The sequence below is a fragment of the Ornithorhynchus anatinus genome, chromosome 2 (assembly GCF_004115215.2).
Source record: "Ornithorhynchus anatinus isolate Pmale09 chromosome 2, mOrnAna1.pri.v4, whole genome shotgun sequence".
NCBI classification, from domain to species: domain Eukaryota; kingdom Metazoa; phylum Chordata; class Mammalia; order Monotremata; family Ornithorhynchidae; genus Ornithorhynchus; species Ornithorhynchus anatinus.
The window spans coordinates 28,341,700-28,361,328 of record NC_041729.1 but is presented as its reverse complement, the minus strand read 5'-3'; the positions used below and the strand labels follow the sequence as shown (position 1 = coordinate 28,361,328).

Sequence of the window (19,629 nt, the reverse complement as noted above, 5' to 3'; positions counted from 1 at the left end):
CACCGGGCTGCCTCTGACTGTCCACGAGGCTTACTAATTGTATCATTCCTATCACTGTGGTATTTCTTAAGTGCTTACTATGCGCTCGGCACTGTACTAAGTGCTGGGGGGATATAAGCAAATAGGGTTGGACACAGTCCGTTGGACACAGTCCCTGTCCCTCACGGAGCTCCCGGTCTCAATCTCCATTTTACAGATGGGGTAACTGAGGCCCAGAGAAGTGAAGTGACTGGCCCAAGGTCACACAACAGACAAGTGGCAGAGCCAGGACTAGAACCCAGGGGCTTGCAGGACCGAGCCACTGACTTCACGGGGCCCGACCCGTACAAAACAGTCGAAGCGCAATGCCGGGTCCCGAATTCAACCTGGATTCTGAATTGAGCTTTGATTTCCTGCAGCCACGGCCAGTTTGGTAGAGGGGATGCAGGGCCTTTAAATGGCTCAATTCTGGTCGTGGGCCGGGGGCTTCCTCCCAGCGGCTTAGTTACTCTAAACCCTTATAGGGCAGAAAGTAAATACGGAGCAGCAAAAGCAAGCCCAAAGGTAAATGAAGCAAGCTTCTTTATCTGACCTTCACCTCCTGAGGAGAACCCTCCGCCCAACTCTTGCTCTCGGGCTCAGCAAGATTTGAAAAATGGCGTAAACGAATGAGTCATTTGAGGAGTTTGGGAGATTGCTCCAGCTTTCCCATCACAGAGGAGTCAGGCTTGAGGGCAGCCCCACCCGGTTCCGCAGTCTTGCCGTCGTCGTCCGGCGAGACCCTCGGGCTGACCTTATTCCGGGCAGAGCTACCCGAGCTGGGATCACACGAGGCCAGATCCAGTCAGGTTCCGGCAGGCTCGACCATCCTCCTGTTCCCTTCCCGCTGCCAGGTCAAACAGAGAGAGGGAGGAGAAGGAAGCTGAGGGGATATTTACAAGCTCTCTCTTATTTCGCCTCTAACTTCAGAGAACTGGGGCCAAAACAAAGGAGAACCGGTAAATCTCGTCTGACCTTTGCCTATCAGGGCTAACTGCTTGTTGCTATTGCTCGAGCCGGGACCACCGCCATCCTCGGTATATACCGAGCACCTGCAATGTGCAGAACGGTGAACGAGGCGCTTAGGAGACTCAGAGACCGGTTCCTGGCTTACAATCTAAGAGGCCATCCCGCTGCAGGCACGACCAATCAATCGGTGGTATTTACTGAACGCTCACTAGGTGCAGAGCACTATACTGAGCGCTTGGGAGAGTGCAATGCAAAAGAATTAGCAGGCACGTTCCCTGCCCACAACGGGCCTACGGTCCAGCGGCCACAGCCCTAAAGGCCATCTAAGGGGCTCGCCCACTTTGACGCAGCTGGCACGGGCAGATATTTTTAAATTTCAAGATTCAGGCGGGATTGTCCAGTGTCTGCCGGCCACGGGTCGGGTCTCAGAAACCCCACCTAGAGAGAACCGAACGGGGGCCGCCTCGGATCCCTTGCCCTGCCTCGACGATCCTCCTCCTCTCTAAGTTGTTGTGCAATTTAGTGCTTCTCAAACACAGCCAACCAATAATTTTGAGGCGGTCACCAGGACAATAATAATAATAATGTTGGTATTTGTTAAGCGCTTACTATGTGCAGAGCACTGTTCTAAGCGCCGGGGTAGATACGGGGTAATCAGGTTGTCCCACGTGAGGCTCAGTTAATCCCCATTTTCCAGGTGAGGTAACTGAGGCACAGAGAAGTGAAGTGACTTGCCCACGGTCACACAGCTGACGAGTGGCAGAGCCGGGATTCAAACCCATGAACTCTGACGCCCAAGCCTGGGCTCTTTCCCCTGAGCCACACTGAAAGAAACAAACAATTCAAATAATGAATGTTCTCACTGAAGACGTCATTTCCCGTGGATTCTACTAAGTTTATATTGGCCGGGATAACAATCGATCGACGGCACTTAGAGAACTTACTATGTGCAGAGCACTGTACTAAGTGCTTGGGAGAGTATAATACAACAGAATCGGCAGACACGCTCCCTGCCCGTAACGAGCTTACCGTTTAGAGGGTTTTAACGTCGACTTTAAACCATTTCTCACTCGCGACATTCACCCACCAGACGCCCCGCAAAATGGACTGGCCATTAGTTATAGCTTCTGTGGCTCCGAGTTCAGGATCTGTTGACTCCGGGGTCTCCTCTGCCAGGACTATGTGGTCTCTGCCCGCCGATCCGGCACAAACCAACCTCCCCGCCGAAAGACGTGTGCTTTAAGCGTTCTTTAAAATGATTTTTTCCAGAGCCCTGCAGCCAGAAGAGATATATACGGACCTGGCTGACTGAAACACTCACGACAAACCACTGGAGCGTATAAAGCTCCTTGTGGACCTCATCTCGCACTTCTGCTGACTTTCCCAAGCGTTCAGTTTTCCCCCTCGAGACCGTCAGCTCGCTGTGGGCAGGGAATGCGTCCGTTTCACCGTTATATTCTACTCTCCTAAGCGCTCGGTACGGTGCTCCGCAGACCCTAAGCTTTCGGTAAATGCAACCGTCTGTCTGACGACCCCTTCTGATTGTGCAAGGAACAAATGTGCATTATTTTGCTGCTGATATTGCTTTGTGGGGGCTTCTTTTCGGTTTGGGGCTTTTTTCTGGTTCTCATAATATCCTGGAAAAGACCCTCCCAACCCTTACTAAGCCAATCTGAATACGGTGCTCAACAGAGGCTCGCCAAATGGTTGACAGCCCAGTGGAGTCCGCTGCCGTTGCACGTTCGTTGCTTTTCTGTTCAGCAGTCGTAGACCACACCTGCGCTCTCTCCCAGCTACCACATAAGGCAAGCCGTGGGGCACGGGGGTGGGGGAAGACTGGGCGAGACAGCGTGTACCGAGCCACCCGCGCTATCAACACCACTGCAAAAACAACCCGATCACATGTCCTGCTGGTGGGGAGGTTTACATTTCACCTCTTAACCACTGGTGTTAGAGAAATGCTCGACCAAATGGCAAAGGGCAAGGAAGGGTTTCCCAGCTACACTTAAAAGGACAAAGTATGCAAGAGATTCTTTCTCAAAGAACGCAGTCTCACCACCGGCATCGTCTTCAAATCGGGGGGTGACTACCAAGAGAGCTCACTGTGATCAATCGGTGGTCTTCATTCATTCATTCATTCAATAGTATTTATTGAGCGCTTACTCTGTGCACAGCACTGTACTGAGCGCTTGGAATATACAATTCGGCAACAGATAGCGACAATCCCTGCCCAACGACGGGCTCACAGTCTAATCGGGGGAGAAAGACGGACAAAAACAAAACAACGTAAACACGAATGCTCAGACTACCCCTCGCTGTGGGCAGGGAACGACTCTACCCACTGTTACCCTGCTCTCTCCAAAGGGCTTAGGACAATGCTCTGCACACACTGTACTAAGCGTTTCGGCGACTGCGATACAACGGTCGTTCCCTGCCCACAAAAGCCTTATAGAACGCTCAATAAATTCCGCTGCGACTATCTCTCTTTCTCATTGTCTTCATCACCGTTCTACTCGAAGGTATTTTCAGTTTCTCCCACCCTCCCTTCCCAAGATATACCGTTCCCACATGTTTCTTAAAGGCGCAACTATTTCTGATTTCATTTTCCCTCACAAGGGCATAAGACCACGTGCTCGGTCCCTTCCGGCCCATACCACCGCCATCCAGCCAGCACCGGGGCTCCTGGAGGAATCGTGCTCTGCCTGCCCTCCGGGGCATCTTGGTTAGGGTCGAAATATATGGAATTATATTATAAACCTGACTCTTTATTACCGGGGGATATAGAGGTAGACCACACCTGCGCTCTCTCCCAGCTACCGCATAAGGCAAGCTGTGGGACACGGGGGTGGGGGAAGACAGGGCGAGACAACGTGTACCGAGCCACCTGCGCTATCTACACCACTGCAAAAACAGTGGGCTAAGTACGGTGGAAAGCACTGGAGACAATATAAAATCATTCGTACGCGTTCTAATCGTGAGAAGCCGTTTTAAAACCAAAAAAGTTCTCATTTCTCGAGGGCCCTCTATAAAATCTCAATTCGGAGGCAAAGATGGAGTTACTCTGTTGTGCCATCTGCCGAAAAAGTAAGTTAGAAAATTACTGCTGCGGAATCCAGCTAAAACGCGGTTGGATACAATGGAACCGTGTCTCCCGCAGAGAAAAGGCATTACCTGAAACTCCTCTGCGCCCTTTATCTCCTTGGTAAATGAAATGACAATCACCCCCAAACACTCAGTAGGTATACATCCCGGCTCCGCCGCTTGTCTGCTGCGTGACCTTGGGCAAGTCACTTCACTTCTCTCAGTTACCTCATGTGTAAAATGGGGATTGACACTGAGAGCCCCATGTGGGCCAGGGGCTGTGTTCAACCTGATTTGCTAGCATCCACCCCAGCGCTTAGTACAGTGCCTGGCACGTAGTAAGTGCTTACTAAATACTATCATTATCATTCAATGGCATTGATGATAATAATAATAATGTTGGTATTTGTTAAGCGCTTACTATGTGCAGAGCACTGTTCTAAGCGCTGGGGTAGACACAAGGGAATCAGGTTGTCCCACGTGGGGCTCACAGTCTTGATCCCCATTTTACAGATGAGAGATTGATTGATTGATTGATTGAGCACTTACTGTGTGCAGAGCGCCGTATTAAGCGCCTAGGAGACTACAATGCAGCAGAATTGATAGGCGTATTCCCCGCCAACGGGAGATAGTAAAACAAAAAGGAAATGCGTTCATTATCCAAAGGCCCGAGAGAGCATATTATAGTGTTTTCCCTAGCAGGAAATTCCTTTAGTGGGTAGTGTTGCTGAAAACGGGTCCCTCGGGCAGGTAAAAGTGGCTCAGTGGAGAGAAGCATGGGCTTTGGAGTCAGAGGTCGTGGGTTCGAATCCTGGCTCTGCCACTTGTCAGCTGGGTGACTGTGGGCAAGTCATTTAACTTCTCTGTGCCTCAGTTACCTCATCTGTAAAATGGGGATTAAGACTGTGAGCCCCACGTGGGACAACCTGATTCCCCTGTGTCCACCCCAGCGCTTAGAACAGTGCTCTGCACATAGTAAGCGCTTAACAGAATGCCAACATTATTATTAAAAGACTAGTACAATTATAAACCAAACAGGGAAATTTCTCAACTTAGGGTGCATTATTTCAGTACCACGACACTCTTCCCCAAGAACTCTCTGCATTTTATCCTGATAGAGAGTACTTGCTTTCTGACGCGTTCTCTTGTGGACCTGGAGTCACGATTGAGTAACAGTAGCTGAAAGGCTCTGTTGATATAACTTCAGACTAGTAATGCGTTTCCAAAATAGGCACTATAGATAGGAGATTCTATTTTTAGGAAGGGAAAATAAGATCCAGAAGCAAAACCCCAGAGAATATCAACAAGAAATCAGTGGTCGCATGATCTACTGATATAGGCATAAGGTCGGGAAAAGGGACTTAAATTTTAGCAGCCAGAAAGTTAAAAAAATCCTTCGAAGAATAAGAATTGTGGTATTCGTCACGTGCTTAATTTGTGCCAAGCACTGTTCTAAGCAATGGGGTAGATACAAGATTATTTCAAGCGCTAAGTACGGTGCTTCGCACACAATAAGCCCTCAATTAATACCACTGAATAAATAATCGGGACCCCCATGGGGCTCACAGTCTAAGCAGGAGGGAGGGCAGGTACTGAATCCCTATTTTGCAGATAAGGAGACTGGGGCAGAGGAGAGCAGTGACTCGCCCAAGGTCACGCAGCAGAAAAGTGGTGGAGCCGGGATTAGAACGAAGGTCCTCCCAGGCCCGCGCTCTTTCAATCAGGCCACGCTGCTTCTCCAAAAATACGAGAGTGAAACACATTTCATTTAATAAATCACATTTCCCCCCACCTTTCTTCTCACCCTCAGCTCTCTTCCTTCCTCTCCTCCAACCCGCCTCCTACTTCTTCTCACCCCACCCCAACTTCTCCTACACTAAGCCTTCCTCCTCTTCAAACCAACTTGCCCTTCAGTTGGAGTGCACATTTAAAGAGGGTTCCAAAGACACTTGCTTAAAGTTCAACTACCCTGCCCTACTGAAATGAGAGTTACCTCAATTCACATTCTCTTTGAGCTGTACTGACCCGGAAACCAAGTTACTCCCTGATAATAATTCATTCATTGAATAGTATTTATCGAGCGCTTACTACGTGCAGAGCACTGTACTAAACGCCTGGAATGTACAATTCGGCAACAGATAGAGACAACCCCTGCCCAATGACGGGCTTACAGGAATGCACTTTTGGGGGGGGGGGGGGTGTATTACTCCTCAGTGGGTCTAGAAATGACCTGCAGTCAGGAGGGAGGGGGGTTAGAGGCCAGGAAAGTGAAGGACAGAAGGGGAAAAAGGGGAAGGAGGAGAGCGAAGAGGAGGACTGGGGAGGAATAATAATTATGATATCTGTTAAGCACTTACTATGTGCTGAGCACTGTTCTAAGCTCCGGGGTAGATACAGGGTAATCGGATCGTCCCACGTGGGGCTCACATTTCTTAATCCCCATTTTTACAGATGAGGTAACCGAGGCACAGACTAGTTAAGTGACTTGCCCAAGGTCACACAGCAGACAAGTGGCGAAGCCGGGACTAGGACCTTCGACCTCTGCCTCCATGATAAAGGAAGGGAAAGGAGAAGGGAAGGAAAGGGAAGTGGAGGGAGAAGGAGATGAGGGAGCAGAGAGTAAAGACAGGAAAGGCGAGTGGAGGACGGGGAGAGAAGAATGATACGTGAATGCGGGGAGGAAGGGAAAGGAAGAGTTAGGCAGAAAAATGCAGGCAAAGACTAATTAGGTCATTAGCAGGGGAAGAGTTCGAGACACGAGGAAGGAGCATTACAAGAGTGCCCGAAAGAGAATAATGATAATTAAGGTACTTGTTAAGCACTTATTATGTGCCAGGCACTATTTTAAGCGCTGGAGTAGATCCAAGCAAATCACGTTTGACCCACTCTCTGTCCCAAGAGGGCTCACACTCTCACTCCCCATTTTACAGATGAGGTAACTGAGGCCCAGAGAAGTGAAGTGACTTGCCCAAGGTCACACAGCAGACAAGTGGCCCAGCCAGGAACAGAGCCCAGGTCCTTCTGAATCCCAGGCCCGGAGTCTATCCACTGAGCCACGCTGCTATCTACTAAGCCACGAGGGAGGGGATAAGAGATGACAGGGTCAATGAGATACCCTACCTGACCTGACTGAAAAATAGATAATTCTAGCGCGTATGGGAACGTATCAGAAGGCGAGTACTCTTTATCAGGATAAACCGCATAGAGTTCATCAGGAAGAGTGTTACGGTACCGAAATAACGTACCCTAAGTGTACAAATGTCCTTGTTTTGTTTGTAATTGTATTAGTCTATTGCCCGCCCTGCTGACCCACTCGTAATGGAACAGTACAAAGCACCGCTGATTAAAATTAGCTATAATATGGCTTTCATAAGGAAGCGTAATAGCATCAAATGATAATTACTCTTTAAAAAAGGAAATTAGAGTTTATGTGACATACACTTGAACTTTCTTTGGGGAGAATACAACTGACATCACCAAAATGAGATATATCTTTCCTGTTAGCGTTCCTGTACTCGCAGTATACCTGAATAATCAATCGGAATCTGCTCGCCCAGAAGTATTTTATTCATTCATTCAATCGTATTTATTGAGCGCTTACTGTGTGCAGAGCACTTGGAGAGTACAACTCAACAATAAAGAATACATAAATAAATAATACCTAATAAATATAAATAATAAATAGTAATGACATGATAATAAAGAATAAAAATATAAATAATAGTTGAATACATAAATTGCTGAGTTCAGCAATAAATTTTACAACTGTACTAAATCGTAAATGAGCAGAAACTCACGTACTTGTGAAACAGTCTGTTCGATTCCCTGTTTCAGATTCTTACCAAAGATATACTTAAACAAGCCACGGACTAAAGGGGTCATAGGAGCACAGGAATGGCAGAATATGACAGGAAGGCCTTTCCTAAGTTCGACTGCTTTTAAAGATCAAGTAACATTTTCCACTGGATGACTGTAATAGCAGGTTTCCTTCCAGAGTGCTGGCATCTCTGGGCCAGAAGTAAAAGACTTAGGAGAAATTTTCCCTAATGGTATTTATTAAGATCCCACCCTTGACAGAGCACTGGATTAGGTGCTTGGGAACACACCAGAAGAATCAAAGGTGCGGTCACGACCTCATCAATCCATCAATCAATCATATCTGAGAGCGCCGGCCGTGTGCAGAGCACTGTGATAATACAATAGAACAGATCTGACAGACACATGCCCTGCTCACAAGGAGCTTACAGCCCTTGAGGAATCTGTCATCTACCGGTCACCGCTTATTCAGTAAAACCTCACATAATATTGTCAATTTGGGAAAGTGATGTGTTGGGCAAACCCATGCTATAGGAATCATTCAGTTGATGGGAGTTGCACAATGAGATCCTCATAATTTGCAACTTTTCATTCTTTAATATGTTCCAGGCGTCGTACTAAACGCTGGGGTGGATACAGGGAAATCGGGTTGGACACAGTCCCTGTGCCATGTGCGGCTCACAGTCTCGATCCTCATTTTCCAGGTGAGGTAACTGAGGCACAGAGACGTGAAGTAAGCCAGGATTGGAACCCATGACCTTCTGATTCCCAAACCCGTCCTCTATCCACTACGCCATGCCGCTTCTCTAGAACATTATTAGTTTTTAATAAAGCACCGGCTTAAACGAGTATTTATTCTTAGTGCTATTTTAATGCCTTATGGTGGTAAATCAAATAGCTTTCCCATAAAATGCAATTCCTAGTGTTCTGAGGAACAACCATTTATTGCACATATGGAATTAATTTAGAAGAGCTGAGCAAAAGCCTGCACAGCATGCAGAACGTCTAGCTTTGGCCTGTTGCTTGGGGACCATTATACAATACTGAATCCAATCCTCGGCCGACTGGGGCAGGTGGAGCAAAGAGGTCCAAATTCACGGTACTGAGCAGTACTGCAAAATACGGCTCCAGTTTATTTGAATTCGGTCAAAACTGAGTCTCACTGTACGGCACTTCCACTTCCTCCCAGGAGTCTGTCCTGCTGCTTCTTTCAGTGAGTCAATCGTATTTACTGAGCGCTTACGGCGCGCAGAGCACCGTACGGAGCATTTGGGAGAGTACGCTATAGCGATATAACAGACACATTCCCCAGCCGAAACGAGCTCACGGTCTGGAGCGGGGGACTGACGTTAGTAGAAATCAATAATTGTCTGCGCCTGCTAGAGAACCGTCCAAGTGATATCAACGGGCACCAAGGTGGTCAGCGAGTGAAGGCCACGGAAGGCGCAAAGCTGTACGAGCAAAACAGATTCCCTGAAGCCCGCCTCTATTTCTGAGGTTCTGATGCGTTTTTAGAATCGGAGAAAACCCACTTGGAAACGGGGTCCCCACAATCCTTCAGGAATTCAAACTGTATTACATCAAAACCGTTACACAGACAGTTTTATCCGGTTCTTCTGCATTTCTGGACTAAATAAGAAAGACCGTGGAAGGCAGGCTCCTTCAGATAAAAGATCAAAATCAAAGGTTCTTCTGCCGAACTCTGGTAGAGTGTCAGAAGGTACTAAAATCTTGCCTCATCTTTTACAGGTACGCAGAAAACGGCTTAATTAATCTTCCCCCTCTTAAAACAAGTTCTAATATAAAAGGAGATTTTTATGCAGTGGACTCTGAGCCTATCACAGTAAGTGAATTTACTAGAATTTACCCTTTCTAAACTGTGATCCCGGTGGGTGGGGATTGTCCCTATTTGTTGCCGAAATGTACTTGCCAAGCGCTTAGTAGAGTGCTCTGCACACAGTAAGCGCTCTATAAACACGATTGAATGAGTGAATTTCCCTCTAAGAATTAGATGTTGCCGGTGGCTTGGTAAACCTACTGCAGTGTCTGAAAAACACGTAAAGCCCAATACCACTCGGCCTTCATCCCCACGGCACTTTTCTTTCCAGTTTCTCACGGAGCGGCACTAACCTTTATGCTTTTCACAGCAGTGTCGGTGCAATTTTCGCGCCTCTGAGCCTTCCATTATTCCATGAGACATCAGCAGCTGCAGGAAACGGCGATGGGCATCGGTCACGTTGTTGGCCATAGCGGGACTGAACCTTGCTGGGAAGAGAAAGGTCAAGAGATTGGAGATCTTTCACAACCTTCCATTTCTGTAAATTCACATTAGAGCAAATCCTAACATGTCAATTCTTCATATCCCATGAACTTCTGTCTGCGAGGCACAGGATTTCCCCAGGAAACCAAAAATGCAACTAGGGATTGCACATCTCTAAAGAGCAAAAAGAAGGGGCTAGTTTATGGCAATTTGGGGTAGGCTACCTTCCTCTAAAGAAATGTACGAATCAGTGACACGCAAAATGAGATCAAGGCAAATCAATTGGTTTCTAAAGGTTAAAAGTTCCTCCTCGTCTCTAGAGTTGCAATATTACTATTGTAGGACCTGCCCTAATCAATCACGGGAATTTACTGATCACATACTGCACAGAAAGCACTTGCCCCAAATAATGATCTACCAACTCTGATGTACTGTTCTTTCCCAAGCGTCTGGGAAAGTGTTTTGAAGCCAGAAAGCACTCAGTAAATACCACTGACTGAGTGATTAAATGACCTTAAAACTTTGCAATAAAAGGATACCACGTTCCACAAATATTACGCCTTTTCCCTTTGAATCTCTCTCCCTTTTCTATAAGGAACTCTCTCCCCTTGATGGAAATCTACTCCAAAATGCCAGGCCTTAATTTTTACCCCCAACTCTGATCCCAAATATCTATATCTTTCCTTTCCTATCTCAAGAAATGTAAGTTGTCTGAGGAAAAGGATCCTCTGGTTTAAAATGTTACTAAAATATCAAAGCACTTACATTAAATGAAAATGGCAATTATCTTGAAATCTAATTATCTTCCCCGGAAAGAGCCCGACACTGGGAGTCAGGGGCTGTTGGAATCAGTTTTATTGAATGCTATATGCAGAGCACTGTCCTCGGTGCTCAGGAGATTGTGAAAATCAAATTTCATATTCCAGACGTATTCAGAGAAAACAAAGTGAAGAGCTCACTAAATTCTCTAGATAGAAATCTCTGTTTCATTCTGGTTCTGTGCATCTAGCCATAAAAGTTTCATTATTTAGAACAGCACCTTAGAATACCCCAATCCCACAAAGATAAGGGGAACGGCCTCCATACTGCTGGGCATTCCAAGCCCGAGCTTCTCCAAGAGTAAGTGTTCAGTAAATACCATTATTAATAATAATATTAACAATAACTGTGGTACCTGTGAAGCGCTTACTATGTCCCAGGCACTGTATTAAGCCCTGGGGGGTCTATAAGAGCTAATCAGGTTAGGCACTGTCCCTGCCCTACAAATCCCCATTTTACAAATGAGGTAACTGAGGCACAGAGAAGTGACTTGCCTAAGGTCATACAGCAAACAGGTGGTAGAGCCGGAATTAGACACAGGTCCTTCTGACTCCCAGGCCCGTGCTCTATCCACCACTGGTATTGGGCATAGCTGAGTTGGGCACAGTTATGCAAAATTCAATATTTAGAAAATTAAATTTTCAAAAAGATCAGTTATCGGTTCAATTAATCCACTGGTGGTTACACTAAAATTTGCAAATGGCTGCACTTGGGCCTTGCCCCCGGAGGGACAAGGATCATGTCTATTTCTCAGCTGTGTATTCTTTCCTGGGGCTCAGGAATAGTAACAATAATAATAACGGTATTTGTTAAGTGCTTACTATGTGCCAATCACCGTTCTAAGCGCTGGGGTAGATACAAGCTAATCGGGTCGGCCCACGTGGGGCTCCCAGTCTTAATCTCCATTTTACGGATGAGGGAACTAAGGCGCAGAGAAGTGAAGTGACTTGCCCAGGGTCACACAGCAGACAGATGGCGGAGCCGGGATTAGAACCCACGCCCTCCGACTCCCAAGCCCGGGCCCTTGCCTCTGAGCCACGTGTGCTGCACAAAGTGAGCACTTAATAAATGCTATGATCACTACTAGTGTTCCACAACATCGCACAGTGAGTATTTCCATCTCGAGTTTCTCTTCTAACCAACTTAAATTCTAAATTCACGGAACAGGAAGCAGGTATAATTCTGTCATAACACAGCTTTTAGCTCTCTGGATACCTAGCCCGTTTCTAATATCGGTAGCGTTCTTCCACGCTCTGGGGTAGTCGATTAATCATTGATCCTTTTAATAAAGGCAAGTTCGCATAAGGGGGAAAAGAAGTCCAAACCCACATGCATCAGTGGGATTAACTGAGCGTTCACGGTGTGCAGGGCACCTTACTAAGCACTTGGGAGAGTCGGTAAACCTGCCCACAGTGAATTTATAGTCTAGAAGGAGAAGTTTACCGTCTCTTAATGGTAGTGACAGAAGCAGTCCCGGTTTTTGACCCAATCGAGGGAATTTTAAGTTTACTTGTAATTGTTGTGGAAATTTTTCCGAGTTAGTTGAGCTTCACTCATTTAGGCCATTGATCTTCGGCCATATAATTGGGTGCACGTGCCAGAGTCCCACGGCCATCCTCTTCGCCCGTCACCATCTCACCCGGACTATGGAGAAGCAGGCTGCCTAGTGGAGCCAAAGGACCCGGATTCTAATCCCAGTTCCACTCCCTGCGTGCTGTGTGACCTTGGGCAAGTCACTTAATGTCTCTGTGTCTCGGTTCCCTCATCTGTAAAACGGGTATTAAATCCTACCCCCTTTCAGACTGTGGGTCCCAGGTGCGACCAAAGAATGTGTCCGACCTCTAGTCCGCACACTCGTCGTGGGCAGGGAATGTGTCTGTTGAACCGTACTCTCCCAACCGCGTAGTACAGTGCTCTGCAAACAGTAGGCGCTTAATAAATACAATTGAGTGAATAGCCTGATTATTCTCTATCTACCCCAGCACTTAGTTCCACGCTTGGCACACAGTTAGCACTTAAATACCACAATTATTATTAAGACCCTTCAGTTTGGGAGAGTGGAGTTGGACGACCGGCTAAAATGACAGGCAGTCATTACGGTTCCAAGGTTGGGCTCTGGATTGGGAATAGTGATGCTCGTTACTCTTGTTTACACAGCATATTACCTACAACTGTTGGTCGGTCCAAATGTTAAATTGTCCCCTGTCAAGAAGTAGATCAAAAAAGATCTTTTCTCAAGAAAAGTCTTCAAAAATGCATTTGTTCAATGCAGAACTCCAACTGGATATTAAAAAGCCTGTGCAGCATAAATCTGACGACTTAGCAATTTAAATCCCATTTGATCAGGCAAATATTTTTTCGCTCGCCTAGTTTAGATGTTGTCTGCATTGATCGATTAAGATGATGGGGATAACATGGCCTGGTGGGCAAAAAAGGGACAGGAAATCAACAGACCAGGTCCTGATTCCAAGCTCTAACAGTGGCCTGCTGTGTGATCTCACCAAATTACCACTCCGATCCTCAAATAAGATTGCTGCTTTCTCACCTCTTAGACCGTGGGCCCCCTGAGAGACTCTGACCAATCTGATTATCCTCATCTGACCCAAATCTTAGCACTATATTGTAAGCATTTAATGTCACTAACATTATTAAAATGGCACCTTCCAGCAGAGGATTTGATTACAGTGCTAGTGGTTTGCACAGTGTGACTGGCACTTTCTCTTCCCTGACTTCTGTTCCCACTGGGACGGAGTGTTAAGCACAAGTAGGTGAGCAGGGTTATTGAAAAGTGCTTTTTTTTTTTTTTTTTTTAACATGCAGGGCCCATTTGATAGCAAAAAGGACCTCAGCACAGAGCACTCAATCATTCATTCATTTAATCACATTTATAGAGCACTTACCGTGTGCAGGGCACTGTTCTAAACGCTCAGGAGAGTACAATGTTAGATTCTGAACTACCGATGGTTCTGGGAGTCAGAGGTCATGGGTTGGAATCCCGGCTCCGCCGCTTGTCAGCTGTGTGACTGTGGGCAAGTCACTTAACTTCTCTGGGCCTCAGTTACCTCATCTGTAAAATGGGGATCAAGACTGTGAGCCGCATGTGGGACAACCTGATTAGCCTGTATCTACCCCAGCGTTTAGTCATCTCACCCGATAAGAGTGTAAGCCCGTCAAAGGGCAGGGACTGTATCTGTTACAGATTTGTACATTCCAAGTGCTTAGTACAGCGCTCTGCACTTAGTAAGCGCTCAATAAATACTATTGAATGAATGAACAGTGCTCTGCATATAGTAAGCGCTTTACAAATACCAACATTATTATTATTATTATTACTAATGACACAGATCCAGCAGGCAGAGCTGGGACTGGATCCGGGGTCTCAAGATGCTCAGATCTGTGGGTCTGATGGAAAGACCCACAGCAAGGCCTATTCATAATTGGCACAGCTCTTCTTTAACCCAGGACTCGGCGCTTCATATACTACCTGGCACTCAGAAAGCACTTAAACTCAATTAAGATTAAAAAAAAAGACCATCTTCAATATAGCGATTAAAGGTCTTTAGGATGGGAAAGGTCTTGGTCTTGCCCCCCATAAAAGTTCTCGATGCCTTCAGACTTCCTGGCTCTCGCTGTTTAGGTTGGTGTGGGAAAGGAAATGTCAGTCATGTCTAGTGGTTAACTAATCCTGACAGCAGATATCAGAACAAACGATCGTGTCATTATTCCTTTCTGCTTCGACTGGCCTCTCTTCCCCTTAACTACAGAGAACTGTGAATTCAAAAGAAAAAAAAAGGGCTACTCTTCATCTACAGTCTCCCATTTCACCTCTCACAAAAACCCTCCCGCCTTCCTTCACCTCTTTCCCACTACGAAATCAATGGTATCCGTTGCACGCTTACTGTGCGCAGAACACTGTACACCAAGCTTTTGGGAGAGAACAATCCAATAGAGTGGGTGCACATATTCCCCGTTCTCAAGGAGACTAGAGTCCACAAGAGACAGACAGACATTAAAATAATAATAATGTTGGTATTTGTTAAGCACTTACTATGTGCAGAGCACTGTTCTAAGCGCTGGGGTAGACATAGGGGAATCAGGTTGTCCCACATGGGGCTCACAGTCTTAATCCCCATTTTACAGATGAGGTAACTGAGGCCCAGAGAAGTTAAGCGACTTGCCCACAGTCACCCAGCTGACAAGTGGCAGAGCTGGGATTCGAACTCACGACCTCTGACTCCAAAGCCCGTGCTCTTTCCACTGAGCCACGCTGCTTCTCTATGTTCTGAGCGCTGCGGTAGATACAGGGGAATCAGGTTGGCCCACGTGAAGCTCACAGTCTTAATTCCCATTTTACAGATGAGGTCACTGAGGCACAGAGAAGTGACTTGCCCACAGTCCCACAGCTGACAAGTGGGAGAGCGGGGATTCGAACCCATGACTCTGACTCCCAAGCCTGGGCTCTTTCCACTGAGCCACGCTGCTTCTAAAATGAGTTACAGATAGGGGAAGTGAAAATCAATATTCTGTCCCACCTTCCCTTCCTATTTACCAATCCTATTTACTGAGCGGTTACTGTGTGCAGAGCACTGCATTAAGCGCTTGGGAGAGGACACAATGAAATCAGTCATATTTAGTGAGCGCTTACTGTGTGCACAGTACTATACTAAGCACTTAATATGACAGTGTAACAGAGTTGATAGTCACATTCCCTCCCAACATCCTCCTGCCCCGCAAGACCAAGTTTTTGCCCCCTTTCTCCTGTCCATCAATCGAATGACGACAGACCGCAAGCTCGTCGTGGGCAGGGATTGTGTCCGTTTGTTGCTGCGCTGACCTCCCCTAAGCACTTAATACGGTGCTTGGCACACAGTAAGCGCTCGATAAATACGACCGAATGAATGAATGCAGTGCAGTGTTCTGCAAATAGTAAGCGCTCAATAATCGTATTTATTGAGCACTATTTGCAGAACACTACAGCACGGGGCTGGGAAGCAGGTGGTCGTGGGTTCTAGTCCCGGCACGGTCACACGCCTGCTGTGTGACCTTGGGCGAGACACTTCACTTTGGTGCCGCGAGTCCCCTCACCTGACAAACGGGGATGAAGACTGTGAGCCCCAGGTGAAACGGGGCCTGGGTCCCACCCAAACGGCCTTTCTTTATCCACCCCAGCCGCTTAATACAGTGGCAGGCACATAGTGCGCACTTAACAAATATCACAGTTGGCTTAATGGAAAGAGCCCAGGCTTGGGAGTCAGAGGTCGTGGGTTCTAATCCCTGCTCCGCCACTTGTCTGCTGTGTGCTCCTGGGCAAGCCACTTCACTTCCCTGTGCCTCAGTTACCCCATCTGTAAAATGGGGATGAAGACCGTGAGCCCCACGGGGGACAACCTGATCACCTTGTATCCTCCCTAGCGCTTAGAACAGTGCTTGGCACATAGTAAGCGCTTAACAAATGCCATCATCATCACTATTCTCTGGGCCTCAGGTCCCTCATCTGGAAAATGGGGATTAAAACTGAGTCCCATGTAGGACAACCTGATGACCTTGCATCTACCCCAGCGCTTACAGCAGTGTGTGCTTTAACATCTACCATCATCAGCATTATTATTATCATCACCAGACTACTTGGGGTTTTTTTGTTCTGTTTTGTCATCTGTCTCCCCCTTTTAGACTGTGAGCCCGCTGTTGGGCAGGGATTGTCTCTGTTGCCAAATTGTATATTCCAAGCGCTTAGTACAGTGCTCTGCACATAATAAGCACTCAATAAATATAATTAAATGAATATTATGATTATTACTTCCTCCCCTCTAGCCCAGGCATCCCCTCCCCCCTCAAGATGCCTCCCCTCAGGCAGCCACTGCTTCCCACCTCATCTCTTTTATCTCCCTGACTACATTTCTTAAGAATAATAATAATAATAATAATAACTGTGCTATAATGAGAAGCAGCGTGGCTCAGTGGAAAGAGCCCGGACTTGGGAGTCAGATGTCATGGGTTCAAATCCCGGCTGTGCCACCTGTCAGCTGTGTGACTGTGGGCAAGTCACTTTACTTCTCCGGGCCTCAGTTACCTCACCTGCAAAATGGGGATGAAGACGGTGAGCCTCACGTGGGACAACCTGATGACCCTGTATCTACCCCAGCGCTTGGAACAGGGCTCTGCACAGAGTAGGCACTTAACAAATACCAACGTTATTATGTGCCGCACACTGTTCAAAGCACTGAGGTAAAGGGTCACCAGGTTGTCCCCGGTGGGGCTCACAGTCTTCATCCCCATTTTACAGACGGGGTCACTGAGGTCCAGAGTAGCTCCCTCCCTCTTCAAGAGAAGCAGTGTGGCTCCTTCCACTGAGCTCAGTGGAAAGAGCCCGGGTTGGGGCCTCAGAGGTTGTGGGTTCTAATCCCGCCTCCGCCACCTGGCAGCTACGTGACTTTGGTCAAGTCACTTCACTGGGCCTCGGTCCCCTCATCTGTAAAATGGGGATCAAGACTGTGAGCCCCACGGGGGACCGCCTGATGACCGCTATCTACCCCAGCGCTTTGAACAGTGCTCTGCGCATTAAAAAAAGGTGGTATTTGTTAACCGCTTATGATGTACCAAGCACTGTTCTAAGCGCTGGGGGTTACAAGGCCATCAGGTTACCCCCCCGTGGGGCGCTCAGTCCTAATCCCCATTTGACAGATGAGGGAACTGAGGCCCAGAGAAGTGACCTGCCCAAAGTCACACAGCTGACGCGAGGCAGAGCCGGGATCAGAACCCACGACCTCTGGCTCCCAAGCCCGGGCTCTTTCCACTGAGCCTCGCGGCTTCTCTATAATAATGTTGGTATTTGTTAAGCTCTTATTGGGTGCCAAGCACTGTTCTAAGCGTTGGGGGAGATACCAGATAATCACCCCACGGGGGGCTCACGCTCTTAATCCCCATTTAAGGGGAAGGGGGGAGGAAGAGGAAATAATAGTGATGGCATTTAAGCTCTTACTCTCTGCCAAGCACTGTTCTAAGCGCTGGGGGAGAGACAGGGTGATGAGGTTGTCCCACGTGGGGCTCACAGTTAATCCCCATTTGACAGATGTGATAACTGAGGCTCAGAGGGCATGGGTTCGAATCCCGGCTCTGCCCCTTGTCAGCTGTGTGACTGTGGGCAAGCCACTTCACTTCTCTGGGCCTCAGTGACCTCATCTGTCAAATGGGGATGAAGACTGGGAGCCTCACGTGGGACAATCCGATTCGCCTCTACCTCCCCCAGCGCTTAGAACAGTGCTCGGCACATGGTAAGCGCTTAACAAATACCAACACAGAGGAAAGGAAGTGACTTGCCCACAGTCACACAGCAGGCAAGGGGCGGAGGCGGGATTCGAACCCATGACCTCGGACTGCCCAGGCCGGGCTGTTGGCCCCGAACCCCGCTGGAAGTACTTAACAAACCCCCTGACGATGCTGCTGATGGTGGTGATGCTGGAGGTGACGGAGGTGACGAGGAGGACGGTGTCACCCCTGGGCCCCTCCGGCCCCGCTGCCGCCTCAGCTCCTCCTTCCCCGCCGCCTCTGGCTTCGGCCTCCCCCGGCGGGTGGGGGCGGGGGGCGGGCTAAAGGCCAACCGAGCTTCCTGATTGGCCGAGAGCCCCCGCCCGTCTCCCACGCGGCCGCTTCCGGATCCGGTGGCCCGCGGCCGTCGCCATGGAGACGCCACTTCCGGCCTCGAGCGTCGGCGCGCGCCGCGGCTTGGTGGGCGGTGCCCCGGGGAAGGGGGGGGGAGGGGAGGGGAGGGAAGAGGTGCCCGCCATGGCGGACCTCATTCAGTCATGCAGTCAGTCATTGATTCATTCATTCAGTCATCGATTCATTCAGTCAGTCATTCAGTCAGTCATTCAGTCAGTCAATCAGTCATTCAGTCATTGATTCATTCAGTCAGTCAGACATTCAGTCATTGATTCATTCAGTCAGTCAGTCAGTCATTCAGTCATTGATTCATTCAGTCATTCAGTCAGTCAGTCATTCAGTCATCAATTCATTCAGTCAGTCATTCAGTCATTCATTCAGTCAGTCAGTCATTCAGTCAATCAGTCATTCAGTCATTGATTCATTCAGTCAGTCAGACATTCAGTCATTGATTCATTCAGTCAGTCAGTCAGTCATTCAGTCATTGATTCATTCAGTCAGTCAGTCATTCAGTCAGTCAGTCATTCAGTCATTGATTCATTCATTCAGTCATTAAGTCAGTCAGTCATTCAGTCATTCAGTCAGTCATTCAATAATAATAATAATAATAATGTTGGTATTTGTTAAGCACTTACTATGTGCCAAGCACTGTTCTAAGCACTGGGGGAGAGACAGTGGAATCAGGTTGTCCCATGTAGGGCTCACAGTCTTCATCCCCATTTTCCAGATGAGGGAACTGAGGCATAGAGAAGTGAAGTGATTGCCCAGGGTCACACAGCAGACAAGTGGTGGAGCCGGGACTAGAACCCACGACCTCTGACTCGCAAGCCCGGGCTCTTTCCACTGAGCCACGCTGCTGCTCCGTTGGTATTCATTAAGCGGTTACTATGTGCAGAGTACTGTTCTAAGCGCTGGGGTAGATAGAGGGTCATCAAGTTGTCCCACGTGAGGCTCACGGCTAATCCGCATTTTACAGATGAGGTAACTGAGGCCCAGAGAAGTGAAGT

General features: G+C 47.9%; 1 protein-coding gene across 5 annotated transcripts in view; it reads right to left on the bottom strand.

Moving 5' to 3' along the window:
• The window catches only part of NSMCE1 (NSE1 homolog, SMC5-SMC6 complex component), a 51,704-nt gene extending 33,182 nt beyond the window's left edge, over positions 1-18,522 (bottom strand). Inside the window, exons 1-3 of one of the 5 annotated variants that reach the window (XM_029057481.2) lie at positions 18,389-18,522; positions 13,864-13,881; positions 10,015-10,149 (exon numbers count right to left, since the gene is read on the bottom strand). In XM_029057481.2, the coding sequence (XP_028913314.1) occupies positions 10,015-10,132 (118 nt within the window). In that variant the 5' untranslated portion in view covers positions 10,133-10,149; positions 13,864-13,881; positions 18,389-18,522. Of the gene's footprint in view, positions 1-2,074; positions 2,261-10,014; positions 10,150-13,863; positions 13,937-18,388 lie in introns of those variants that run through there. The other 4 variants (XM_029057483.2, XM_029057482.2, XM_039910905.1 and 1 more) reach the window with 4 other exon arrangements.
• Positions 18,523-19,629: the final 1,107 nt, after the last annotated feature.